At 67.4% G+C, this 13,058-nt stretch overlaps 2 protein-coding genes across 2 annotated transcripts; both read right to left on the bottom strand.

Moving 5' to 3' along the window:
- Positions 1–2,686: 2,686 nt before the first annotated feature.
- On the bottom strand, positions 2,687–6,768 carry MNEG_1837 (putative Egl nine; the record flags this gene model as incomplete). The annotated part of the gene is made up of 9 exons (XM_014049682.1): positions 2,687–2,965; positions 3,186–3,378; positions 4,021–4,152; positions 4,374–4,445; positions 4,693–4,808; positions 5,211–5,738; positions 5,925–6,011; positions 6,258–6,321; positions 6,605–6,768. The coding sequence occupies 9 exons, from the start codon at positions 6,766–6,768 to the stop codon at positions 2,687–2,689; spliced, it is 1,635 nt and encodes a 544-aa protein (XP_013905136.1).
- Positions 6,769–8,602: 1,834 nt separating this feature from the next.
- On the bottom strand, positions 8,603–12,882 carry MNEG_1836 (hypothetical protein; the record flags this gene model as incomplete). Its single annotated transcript, XM_014049681.1, has 8 exons — positions 8,603–8,830; positions 9,092–9,316; positions 9,633–10,001; positions 10,284–10,694; positions 11,191–11,280; positions 11,512–11,820; positions 12,063–12,572; positions 12,832–12,882. The coding sequence occupies 8 exons, from the start codon at positions 12,880–12,882 to the stop codon at positions 8,603–8,605; spliced, it is 2,193 nt and encodes a 730-aa protein (XP_013905135.1).
- Between the last annotated feature and the right edge of the window lie 176 nt (positions 12,883–13,058).

Genomic DNA, 13,058 nt, shown 5'->3' with positions numbered 1-13,058 from the left:
CCCGCCGCTGCCGCCCTCTGGAAGCTTCCCGGGCAGGACCTGCCGCAGCGCCTGGTCTGTGGGCCCGAGACGGTGAGAGTGAATGTGACCAAATGAGAGAGAACCGGGGCACGGTGATGGATTAGGGATTGCGTGAGAGATACCATGAGGGGTGAGAGGTAGTGGGGTTGAATTAGAGGGGGGTGGGGGAGACAGGCGGCGCCGCCAATGCCAACAGCTTTGAGCGGGGCAGTGAAACAAAAGCGCGGGTCGGCGGCGGGTGCGCCAGGGGTGCGTCGTGCCACAGGCGTGCGCTGGGCGTGCCGCCGTAATCTCACAAGCACTGAAGTAGACCACGTTGCCGGGGATCTGAAGAGAGCAGGAGGGGCGCCAAGAGAACAGCGAAGCCAGGGGGAAGGTGTGCGCCAGGAGTGTGATTTACGCGCATCAGACGTTTGGAGCTACTGATGCCCTGAGTCAGGGCGTGATGTTTTGTCACTGCATTCGTGCGTACGGTGGGATCCCGAAAAGCACGGAGCCTAATTTGTGCTGGGCTATTTACACAGCTGTGACTGGCCAACTCCAGCACAATGCAAGCTCCCAGCACAATGCAAGCTCCCAGCACAATGCACATGCTCCCAGCACGCACACGACACCACGCGCTCAGCCGCGCACCTCCCGCGCCATCGTCGGCCCCATGCCGCGCGCCAGCCCCGCGACGCCCTCCGCCGCTAGCAGGCGCCGCAGGCAGTGCAGCGGGCCCCGGTAGGCGTGGGCGGGGTCGGTGGTCGCGAGCTGCATGCGACACTGCGTTTTGAAATGGGTACGGCGAGAGAGGCCGATGCCGCAAGGCTCAGCACGCAGCGGCAGTCTGGGGGGATTGATTGGGCCTGAGCCGCATTCAAGTTTGCCGCGGCTGAGCCTCCAGGCCAACCTGTGACATCTGACTCATACCACAAACAGCTGCCCATCAGTCATGGCCGCCCCGAGCCCTCTCACGCACGCCCGACGGCCGCAATCTCGTCGCTTCCCGACCGCCCAGGCGCCCGAAAGCAAGGGCACAGCTGGCTGCGCGCGCAGGGCCTCGCCTTTATGAGCTCCGACGGCCCCAGCACCAGCGACACCGCGGCGCCCGCGATCCCGCCTGCGATCGGCGCCGCCGCCGCCTCCGGCACCGGCTCCTGTGCCAGCCGCAGCCACCCCCGCTCGCCAGCGCCGCCGCCCCCGCTTCCGCTGTCCTGCGACGACTGCGGCCCAACCGACGTGCTGGCATCGGCGCGCGGTGCGCTGAGGGCAGCCATGGCGGCCTGGTAGACGCCCATGAGCACGGCAGCCTCTGCGGCGCCGCCCAGTAGCCGCGGGCTGAGGCCGAGGTACACGCCTCTCAACTAGATGAATTCGGAGTTGACAGGGCCAGGCGCGTGCGGAGGGCGGCCCTCAGGTCGGCGCTGGTGCCGAGAGCGGACAGCGACCTCGGGCTGCCAGCGTAGTGCGCAAGGCGGAGCGGGTGGCGCAAGCTGATCTCTAGCCAAGCCTGCACTGTGCTGCATGAGTCCGCGGTTGAAACTGCCCCAACGCGCGCTCACCCCCTCCTTGCGCAGCGTGGTCGCCAGGCAGTGCCAGGCTCCCTGAGGGGGGCCGCTGCCGGACTGCAGTCGGACTTTTATGGAGTCCCAGGGTTGTCCCACCTACGGTGCGTCAACACAGGGTTGGACTGGGGGTGTGTGAGGAGGGGCCTGCGCAAGTGGACTGCCACAGGATCGGGCCAGCTGCCGGTTATTAGGCGGGAAAGCCCAACCGATGAAACGCACTCGCAGGCTTCAAAGCGCTGGCTGTGAGACCGCCAGCAGCAGCTCACCGCCACGCATGCCATGCCCGCCACCGCGCCTGCCGAATAGTCCACTGCCTGAGGGCGGTGGGTGAGCGGGGGTGGCTGGGTGCCTCAAGTGTGGGGCGCACCAGGGCGGGGCACACAACTCGGGCGTGGATCGATGTAGTGCTGGGCCGAGTCGAGCGGTGATGAGTGTTGCAGATTGGATGGCGTCGCTCACCCAATGTGGAACGTCCAGTTTCTGCGTGGGGACGAGGCCTCCCGCTCCTGCCACGATCGCTGCGGCCACGGGCAGTGGGCCTCGCACCGCCTCAGCGGGCGACGCCACGTTGCCCGCGTGACCCAGCGGCACGTTCCCGGGGCTGTTGAGAGACATGTGAAGGTTTCAATGAACGGCGATCCTCGCGGGATCCCTGTGCGGGGCGGCTGGTTGGTGAACTCTGGCGCGGAGACCGACACGAGACAAGGGTGCGGTGCAGAGTGTCGAAAACGACTGAAAACCGAAATTGAGATATTCTCGTTGCTCTTTCGATAGCCAGAAGGCCGATTGTGGGTTTGAGCGCATTCGCACCTGCACCTTTGGGTCACTTGTGCATCCTTCATGCCCGTTGCAGTGTGACCCGCTACGGTACCATACGTCGCACCCCTGAGATTCAGCGACTATGCTAGTGTGAAAGAATTTTTGATGGGCGATCGTGCGCTCGTTGGCCTAACCACCAGCCCAGCATATCATCCGGGTCTCACCCCTTGCACCATTGGTCAGCCACAACCCAACGGACTGCCTGCTGCGGTCCCAGCTGAGACCGATCCTTTAGGCGGCTTTCTGCCAGAAGACGCAGTCATGCTGTAACACTCCCAGGAACTTGTTTGCGTAGGTTACATAATACGCCGCTCGGCGAACCGCACGCCACAATGCTGCTCCAACTCCTGCAGTGTGCGCTCCAGCCCCAGGCCCCAAATGCCCCCAGGCTCCCAGCACGCGGCGTCGGCGCCAGACCCGTCCCCCGCACCCGCACCCGCACAGCTCCGACCCACGCCGCCGCCGCTCGGCCCCTGCTGCCGCCCTGCGGACGCCCCGCCCGCCGGCGCGGGGCCCGCCGAGCCCAACACGCGCAGCACGCGCGCCTGGGCCTCGGCGCGCTCCGCCGCCACCACCTGCGGCGACGCCGTGCAGGAGCAAGCGTGCGCCGCCGTCAGCGATGGCGGGGCAACCGACGCCCCCGGAACTCCCGACCCGAACAGGCGACCCTTCAGCCCACTGGACCCAAGCCAAGCCTCTCCGCAGCCTTACGCCGCAAGCCCACCGCCCCCTCCTCGCCCCCAAACCCTTCCGCCCTCCCATCTGCCGCCTCCCTCGCCCCCCTTGCCCCCTCACCCGTCCATCCCCTTGGTATGACGCCGCCCGCGCGCCGCGCTCCCATTGGTGAAATGCCAGCGGTGCGGCCGGCGCGAACACGTCATATCCGCGCGTCCACAGGCGCGCCAGCTGGTAGGCCTCCTCCCCGAAGAACAGGTGGCGCAGCAGCGGGCAGTAGGGGGCGTCGCGCAGGAGGGAGGCGCGGGAGAAGCTGAACCCCGCGGCCCAAAAGCGGGCGGGGAGCGGCGCTGCTGCTGCTGCTGCTGCTGCTGCTGCTGCTGCTGCTGCTGCTGCTGGTGCTGCTGCTGGTGCTGCTTGCTTTGATTCTGGCGCTGCTGCTGCTGGTGCTGCTGGTGGTCCTGATACTGGTGCTGGTGCTGTTGCTGCTTCTGGTGTTGGTTCTGGTTTTGGTGATTGTGCTGTCGCTGCTGTTGCTGGTGGTCCTGACGCTGGTGGTCCTGCTGCTGTTGCTGCTGCTGTTGCTGCTAGTGGTTGCGCTGCTGCTGCTGCTGCTGCTGCTGCTGCTGCTGCTGCTGCTGCTGCTGCTGCTGCTGTTGAAGTTGTTGCTGGTGGGTCTGTTGCTTCTGCTGTCGCTGCTGCTGTGGCTTCTAGTGCTGCTAGTGCTGCTGGTGGTGCTGCTGCTGGTGCTCTGCGCACCCTCTCAAGAGGGTGCAAGGGTCTGGACGGGGTGGTGGCGGCAATGGGAGTGGTTGGGTCGGCTCGGGCAGTGGGCGGCATTGCGGCCACCAGCCAGCTCGCCTAACTTTGCTCTGCTCTGCAGGCCAGGCGGCGCAAAGCCAGCCGGGGCGGCAAGCCGCCCCGGCTCTGTTCACGCAAGGTGCCGGGCACTCACCTGCCCCTCAGTCGCAGCATGCCTTCCGCATCGAACCCGGAAGCCTCCACGACCGTCGCAGGCGCGTCCTCCGGGACCGCCGCCGCCGCGCCGGCGCCCTCGTAGCCCGGGGGATATGCGCTCAGGACGGCTCTGGGCAACGGCAGCATTCGGATCGTGGGGTGAGCACTTAGGGGCACAGGGAGGGGCAGCAGGAGTGCTTTTGGCCTCTGTAAGAAGCCAAGCAGTAAGTGGAGCGCAAACAACGTGCAGCATGAATGCAGGTCCTCAGACGCGCCAGGCGGCCGCGTGAAACGCACGCCGCGCGAGACAACCCCGCCAAACACACTCTGGCGGGCACGCCGCCTGCTCACCGCCCGGCCGCAGACGCCACCTCTGCCCGCTGCAGCTGCTGTATGCATTTCACGTCCCAGCCCCTCACAAACCTGCGGATTGGGGTGGGGGGTGCACGCGCGCCTGCGGCCGGTGGCCCGCTTGGGTGTGCGTCCATCAGCGCGCCAGAGGCGAGCAGCTTGACAAGGGCTGCCTGCCAAAACCGCAGGTCAGCTGGTGTGTGTTAACAGCTGACCAGTGGCTTGACGACAAGAGCAGGCGGAGGCAGCCATTCTCGGCCTGCCGGCGGGCCCCTGAGGGTGGGGTGCACGTCGAAACGCGCCGAGCGCGTCCACCCACCGCATGTGCGCGTCGATCTGTAGCACGAACTCCTCCCCCCGCCACAGCGCCTCCGCCGCCGCGCGCGCCGCGCAGGGCCCCGCGGCGCGGCGCGCGTCGAGCAGGGCGAAGCGGCACTGCGGCGCGAAGCGCGCGGCGGCGGCGGCGCCGGCGATGCGGACGGCGCGAGCGTCCTCGTCGTCCCCTGGGACCACCTTCCACAGGTGGGGGCGAAGACACAATATGAAACTGTGAATATCATTCTTGATGAGGATGTGCTTGATGAGGACGTGCAATCACACATGTGCACACGGCCGACTAGATGAGTTGACGTCTCCCCGCACAGCCCAAAGGCGCCCGCGGGCCGTGCGCGCCCCGCCCCGCACAGCGCCGGCAACCAGCTGCGCGTCGTGCTCGGCACCCCAAGCCCCCCCCCCAGGCTTGTCGCACGCCGTACTCTGCCACGCGCCAGCCGCCCGGCGGCGGCCGCGGCTGTCCCGCACGCGGCACCCGTGACAGCGCGCCTGCACACCGCTCACCTGCCATGCGACGCCCGCGAATACGCGGTCTGGGTGGTCTGCCTTCAAGAAAAGGTCCTTGAGGGTCCAGGCGCACTCTGCATCGCGGTAGGCAGGGATCGACACAAAGATGCGCCCCCGCCACACCTCCTCCGCGCCCAGTCCCTCCTGCCTCACTGCCGCCGGTGGTGGCGGCGCCGCCGTCGAGGGTCGCTGGGCCGATTGCCAGGCCACCCCATCCTGTGCGGCGCCCCCGCAGCCGGCCGCGTCTGCTCCGCCATCTTCGCTATAGCCGCTGCCGCCGGGGTCCTCGCCAACACTCCGCCCGGCACCGCCGCCCGCGCTCGCGTCACCGCGGTACAGCCAGGCCGTCACCGAGTACCGCTCCCGGTGAGCTGGCAAAACCTCGTGCTCCAGGTGGGATTCGAACACCACCAGCCGTCCGCCGAGCGGGGCGATGACAACTGCCGGCTCGCCGGATAGGAACCCGAGCCCTTGGGGGCCGTCCATGGATGAGTAATTGTACAGCGCCAGCTGGCCGCCGTCAGCCTGCGCGGGAGGGGGCCGCGGTTCGACAGCGGGCCGGGTGGTCGCTCGCTGCGGGCCGCTGCAACGGCGAGTGTTTCTCAGAACACTGTTGCGATGGCGCCGTCTTGACGGCCCCAGGACACTGCTGCGGCTTGTGACCGAAATGACGCTTGAATTCATTGAAACGGATCAAGCAGCCAAACCGACCTGGGGGTTCCAGTCGGAGGGGTTCAGGTAGAGGAGGGCCGTAATGCAGCGCCCTGGGCTGCTGCCAGAGGCGTCCGCGTGGCGCACCTGCGCGACGCATAGGGCGAGCAGGGGGAGGGGTGCGCAGGCCACCGGTGGGTGGCAGGGCGGGCAGGGCCCCGGGGGCTGGCGCTGCCAGCTGCGCGTGTCGGCGGCGCACGGCCCGAATTTTGAGGGTCGAGCCGCCCGCCCGCTGTTTGACGCAGCTGCTCTGAAGCTGCCAAGCTCAAGGCTCGTCCGAGGCCCCATTCCAGCGACCAGCGCCCCCAGACCAACCCACAGATGGCAGCTCACGTATCGCGCGCCTCCTCCCGGATAGCATGCCAGCTGGAAGCTCGCGCGCCCGCTTACGTCATAGCTGCGGCGGGCAACGGGCAGGGGGTCCCCGGTCGCAGGGGTTTGCGGCCCCGCGCGGGCTCCTGTCGCGCCGGAAGGCTGCCGCGGCCGCCCTGGAAGACCATATGAGCGCGGCTGACGGCCGCCGCGCGGCCACCCCGTCTTGCTGCTGCGCCAGTCTGCCCTTCGGGGCCCCCTCTGTGCAAACTCTCCGAAACCACCCCCTGCCGTCACCCGAGTACAGTCAGCACCCGTCTGCAAACCCATACGCACCCTTTCTATAAACTCCATAACACCATACGCACCCTTGGGCGGCGAATTGGCTCCTCAGCTGCTGCGTGAGGTCTTCCACGATGGCCGCCAGCAGGGAGCAGCCACCCTCTGCCAGCTCAGCCGGCGTCACCCAGGCGTTCACGTCGCCGCGCGCGCCGCCGCTGACCCACCGGCCGCCCGACAGCGCCGTGCCCATGCCGGCGGGCTTGCCGCGGCGCCGCAGCCAGCCCTCAGCCTCTTTGGCGGCAGCCTGGTGGGTAAGGACGCATCACATGAGATCGCGAGATGCGGGGGTCGCGGCCCTGGTCGGCTGGGACTGCTTGAGAAAGCTGCATGGCATGGGGTCGCATGTCGCCGCGCATCAGCTGCAGCATGCATGTGACCGCCTTCCATGGTAGACAGCATGGGGTCCCTGCCGCCTGCCAGGCGGCCTGCCGCCTTGTTTAACCCATTTTCAGCATCCGCAGCGGCCCGGCAATGCGGCGCACCGCCACAGCAGACGGCTCCAAGACCCGATCCAGCACAGCTGCGCCGCGCCCCTGCCGCAAAGGCGGCAGCGTGATGCTGAGTGGAGGCGACGTGCCATACGAACCAGCAACGAGTGCTGCTGAAGGGGCCGCTCGTGCTGCGTGCGCGACCAGGGCAGGCGCGTCGCCAACAGCGCGCAGCAATTCGTCAGTGCTGGCCTCGGGTCGCGACGCTGGCGGTGTAGCATTTGGCGTGGAGAGAACCTCGATTTTGCGCTTCACATTGTCTGGGAGACTCGAGAGCAGGCTCTCGAGATCCATAACGGTGTGCGCCGTCGCGGACTTCAGGCACAGAGGATTTGCTTATAACTTTTTGTTGAACACGTTGGACGGATGCGTTCCGAGTCAGAGCAGCGTGGTTGCACCAGGGTCACCCAAGTTGTCACTACCTGACCACTGGACAAATTCTGCATCTGCATCCACCGCAGATGTATACGGTAGGGCTACGATGCCCACACTATGCTTGTCTGCATGCCAAGCATACAGTAGGCAGGTTCGTTACGCGCTTCTGACTGTGGTATGCAAGTCACAGACGGTGGGTGCTGTTTTTCGCCCCTCGCCCTTGGATGAGCATGGTGCCTGTGGCAGTCGTCTTGTGCAATGCACTTCCTCTGCTCAGGGATACACTTTACAGTGCTGCCAGCCAATCCGCCACCTTGCAAGCGCTGGCTGTGGCCTGTGCTGCAGTTCAGGGCCGCCCCGCTGCATGCATGTGCCAGCTCCACGACCTGTGACACACCTGCGTTGGGACCGCCAGGCATGCCACACTGGCACCAACACAGCCTGCCCTTCTCCACCCCCAGCATCAAAGCGCGACATCCCTCGCATCCCATGTCCACAGTAGATGCAATTCTAACCATTTACACGTTTCGACTCTCACACACCACCAAAGAGAAGCAGAAAGGGGGAAAGACGGAAGCTGTACGATTGATATGTGCAGTGTGGCAGGTGCAGTGTTGTGACCGGAACTCGATGTGCTGATTGGCACAGAGCTCAACGGGGCTGCCGAATAGGCGCCTCAAGTTCTCGACTAAGGGTGACTCGTATGCCGCCGCACGGGGGTCAAAATGTGGCGGCATCGCATGAACCCCAATAGGTTCATTCCAAGTCCCGAAACAAGACGGAAAGGAGAGAGAGAGTGGGGTGGCTGGTTGCTCTAGATTGCACCTGAGGTGGTGTATAGGTGTGTGTGTTCAATACATCCATCAGACGTCGCCATCCCGAACCACCCAGCCACTCCAATGACACCATAGGCTGTCATCCCTCGCGGCGCCCGCATACTGCTGCTCTGGGTGCAATTGACCACCCCAAAAAACCGACCGGAAGGTCGTCGCTGCCGCAGCCTCCGCATGTGGAGCGCGAGACGCGAGGTTCTCTTCTCTGCAAAACCCACCTCCTCAGCGCGTGACCGCGACCGCGACCGCGACCGCGACCGCGACCGCGACCGCGACCGCGACCGCGCGTATCACCGCAGCGGTATCAGGGGCGCCCGCGCCCGCCGCTTCAGTAGTAGCGGCCGTTGCTGGACCCGACTGTCAGCAGCTCGCGCTCCTCCGCCTCGGCCGCGGCCTCGGCGGCGCGGCGCTCGGCGGCCTCGGCCTCGCGCTGGGCGAGGACGGTGGTGAAGGCCGACCGCAGGATGGAGGCGTCCTGGCGGATGAGGTCCTTGGCGTCCAGCAGGCCGTGCTCACGCACCACCACCAGGACGGCGTCCACGATGTCGTCATCGTGCTGCGATCGCGCCAAGGATCAGGCCCTGTTGGCAATCACTCAAGCCGGCCGACGCGGGGTGGCTGGGGGCGGGGGGGCCGGTGCGACAGGCAGCGGCCGCGTCGGCCGCACCCCCAGCCACCCCCAAAGCCGCCCCTTGCCCCTAGCCACCCGCGGCGCCCAGACCCCAAAGCGACGGGCCCGCTCTCCCCAAGTCCGGCTGCAACCCAGCGGTCAAATCGGCGGTCAAAGCGGGGATCGAACGCGGGTTGTGCTGCTTACCAGTCCAGCGACGGCAGCCAGGCCCGCGGTGGTGCTGGGGACGTCCATCATCAGGGGGCTGCGCTTGATGGCGTCCACCACGTGCGCCACGTCCTCGTCGCTGCTGACGGCCTCGCCGGCGGCCTCGGCCTCGGCCAGGGCGGCGGCGGCAGCCTCCTCAGCGGCGCGGGCAGCGGCCTCCTCGGCCTCGATGCGGGCGACCTCCTTCGACACGTCGATCAGGATCTGGGGGGAGGTGGAGTAGCAGAGGGGTGCGGGCAGCAGGATGAGAGTGAGGGGGCCGGTGAGGAGCTGCATGTGAGGGGTGAGGCCCGCCACGCTGCAGCGTTCGCAGTCTCGAGACATGCTGTGGCGATCACGCGCGTCCACCGCTGCACGGCCCTTGCCAGCCGCCGCGCTGGAGGAGGCGCGAGCAAGGCACCCGCGCCAAGACGCAGCCCGCCACCCACCCAGCCCCAAAAGGCCCCGCCAGAGCAATCCTGCGCGGCGTGCCTCGGAAGCAGAGCAGTGCACACAGCAAAGCGGCGGCGGCCTCACTCACCGAGGCGTCGCTCCTGACCAGCTCCTTTGCGTCAAAGAGGCCCTCCACACGCATCAGCAGCACGCACGACGCGACGATCAACGCATCGTCGAGCGACGACACGGCCTTGAGGCCGCGCGCGCCGGGGGCGAGCTCCAGCATCAGGGGGCTGCGCTTGATCGCGTCGATCACGCGAGCCTCGTCCCCGATGGCCGGGGCCGCGCGGGCGGGGGCGCTGTAGGCGGGCGTGGCAGAGTACTGCGTCTCCGCGGCGAGCGCGGCGCCGGCCTCGGCGGCCTCGGCCTCGGCGGCGGCGCGGAGCTCGGCGGCGCGCTCGGCGGCCTCCTCGGCCTCGATGCGCTCAACCTCCTTGGCCACGTCGATCAGGATCTGGGGGGTAGATGCAAACCAGGTTGCAGGCGGGAGGGACGGGTGAGGTGTGTTCAGGGACAGCGGGCGCCCGCGCGGCGGAACAGACTACAAGAGCGAATGCAGCCTGCAAGTAGCAGGGGAGGCAAAGAGGGCAATGAGGGCAACCAGGGAGCTGCAAAGCGCTCCTGTGTAGAGCGGGCGCGGCTGCACGAGCCCGATGGCAGCCGGCGGCGCCACCCCGCACGACCCTGTGAGCTGAAGCGAGCAGAGCAACTTCGAAACCCCCAGCCGGCTGCGCACCGAGGCGTCCTGCTGGATCAGGGCCTTGGCGTCACCAAAGCCCTCCACGCGCATCAGCAGCACGCAGGCCGCGTTGATCATGGCGTCGTCCAGCTTGGCCAGCGCCGCCACGCCGGGCGCACCCGGGCCGAGCTCCAGCATCAGGGGGCTGCTCTTGATGGCAGCCAGCACACGCGCCTCCGCGCCGGTCGCCGCCTTGGGGGCGGGGGCGGAGTAGCTGGGCGCGCTGTAGCTGGGCGCGGCGTACGCGGGCGCGGCGTACGCGGGCGCGGCGGCGGCGGAGCCGGGGACGTACTCCTCGCCGGCGGCCTCGGCGGCCAGGCGGGCCTCCTCCTCAGCCAGCTCGGCGGCGCGGATGGCGGCCTCCTCGGCCTCGATGCGCTCAACCTCCTTGGACACGTCGATCAGGATCTGAGGGGCAGATATGAACGAGGTTGCGAGGCGGAAGGGGCGGGGGGTTTGGCGTTTGGCGGGCTGGAAGACATGGGGCCAGAGCTCACAATAAGAAAAAGGGGCCCAGCTGGCAGGCAGGGCAGCAGCGGTGCAGCCCCTATTTGGGAGGGTGGAGGCCCCTCAATGTCGCAACAAGACCGTCTGGTCCCGGCAGGCACAGTGCCAAGCCTGAGGCTCCTCGGACTCCAGCCACACACCAAGAAGGGTTCAAACCCACACAAAACCAGGGCCAACTCCCATTATGAGCCCAGGAACCCCTCCCAACACCACACTCGGACTACCGCCCCGTTGGACTGTGCCTGCTGCACAGTCCCACCCGTCTGATACTTCTCCACTTCAGCTCAAAATCTGAGCGAGCCCCGTTGACGTGCCTCCGCTTGAACCCTTTCAACCAGGCCGCTGCTCGGCCCGCAAAAAGCACCCGAAAAACTTCCTTCGCAGCGGCGCCGCTCACCGAGGCGTCCTCCCTGATCATCTCCTTGGCGTCGAACATGCCCTCCACGCGCATCAGCAGCACGGTGGAGGCGATGATCAGCTCGTCGGACTGGGGAAAGAGGGACGAGAAGGATGCGTGTGCAGCAGGGGAGTTGGTGAGGGCCGGACGCGGTGGCAGGGGCGCGTCGAGTTGGGGCGGGAAAGGCACCAGCGGGGTTTTGACTGGGGCGGAGCAGCGGCGGCTGGGATGCAAAGAGGGGGCAGGAAGGGTGCCGTTTGGCCCTAAAAAGCGAGCCGCGCCGCACGCGCCTGCAAAGGAACCCTGGCAGTGCGAACTCACCAGGGAAGAGAGGGTGGACAGGCCGCGGGCGTTGGCGGGCAGATCCAGGCTGAGGGGGCTGCGCCTGAGGGCGTCCAGCACGCGCGCGGTCTCGCCGACCGCGGACGCGACGGCCGCGGCCGCGGCGTACGCGGGCTCGTAGGCGGTCGCCGCGGGCGCCGAGTACGACGCGGTGGCGGAGCCGGGGACGTACTCCTCGCCGGCGGCCTCGGCAGCCAGGCGGGCCTCCTCCTCGGCCAGCTCGGCAGCGCGGGCGGCGGCCTCCTCGGCCTCGATGCGCTCCACCTCCTTGGCCACATCCAGCAGGATCTGAGGGGGCACGAAGGCAAGCAGTTCAGATCTCGTCAGAAATGGTGAACGCAAGAGTGCAGCAGGCGGTGCACCAAACTGCGGATGCAGCAGAGCCGGCACATGCAAACCCCCGCATCCAGGTTGATGCGTGCTGCTCAGAGGGCGGACAGCAGCTGGATACGATCGGTCAGGGGATCAACGTCATACTCACGGGCACAAGGCGTCCCAAACCCCCAAGTGGTGGAACCCCAGATCCTCACCGAGACGTCGTTGCGCAGGATCTCCTTGGCATCGAACATGCCCTCCACGCGCATCAGCAGCACGCAGGCCGCGTTGATCATGGGGTCGTCCAGCTTGGCGACCGCGTCGAGGCCGCGGGCGTTGGCGGGCAGCTCCAGCATCAGGGGGCTGTCCTTGATCGCCGCGAGCACGCGGGCAACCGGGCCGACGGCGGCCGGCGCCGCCCTGGGGGCGGGGGCAGCGTAGCTGGGCGCGCTGTAGCTGGGCGCCGAGTACGCGGGCTCGGGCGCAGAGTACGCAGCCGCGGCGGTGCCGGGGATGTACTCCTCGCCGGCGGCCTCGGCCGCAGCGCGGGCCTCAGCCTCAGCCAGCTCAGCCTGGCGCTCAGCCTCCTCCCTAGCCCAGTTGGCCTGGGCGGTCTTGGCGGCGGGCACCAGGACGGACAGGTCGCGGGCCAGGATCTGCTTGGCATCAAACAGGCCGTGCTCGCGCAGCAGCACCACGGCGGCGCCGATGATCAGGTCCTCAGACTGCGTTTGGGAGCACCGGAGAGGCAGCAAGGGCTGTGAGTTGCACACCAACACATAAAGAGACGGCTGGCAGCGTGAACCCAGCAGCAGTACAGCGGATGCCCACTGTGGCAGGCGGCGAGTTTTATGTGGCATGTGCTGTGCTGCTGCCAATCCGCCTGCAACAGTCCAACGTTGCAAGCGGCAGAATACAGGGGGAGATTAACCCACACACGTGACAGCGGATTGCAGCCGCGCATAAGAGACGCAGCCCACTCACCAGGCGGGAAGCCTCCTGGATGCCGCGGGTGTTGGGCGAGACCTCCAGCATCAGGGGACTGCGCTTGAGCGCCTCAATGACGTCATCGTACTGGCCCTTGGGGGCGCTGTAAGAGCTGGGGGCGCTGTAAGAGCTTGGGGCGCTGTAAGAGCTGGGGGCACTGTAAGAGCTGTAGGAGCTGGGCGCACTGTAGCTGGGCGCACTGTAGCTGGGCGCGCTGTAGCTGG

This window comes from Monoraphidium neglectum (genome assembly GCF_000611645.1).
Source record: "Monoraphidium neglectum strain SAG 48.87 unplaced genomic scaffold scaffold00193, whole genome shotgun sequence".
Lineage (NCBI taxonomy): Eukaryota > Viridiplantae > Chlorophyta > Chlorophyceae > Sphaeropleales > Selenastraceae > Monoraphidium > Monoraphidium neglectum.
This window is presented reverse-complemented; position numbering and strand designations above follow the sequence as displayed.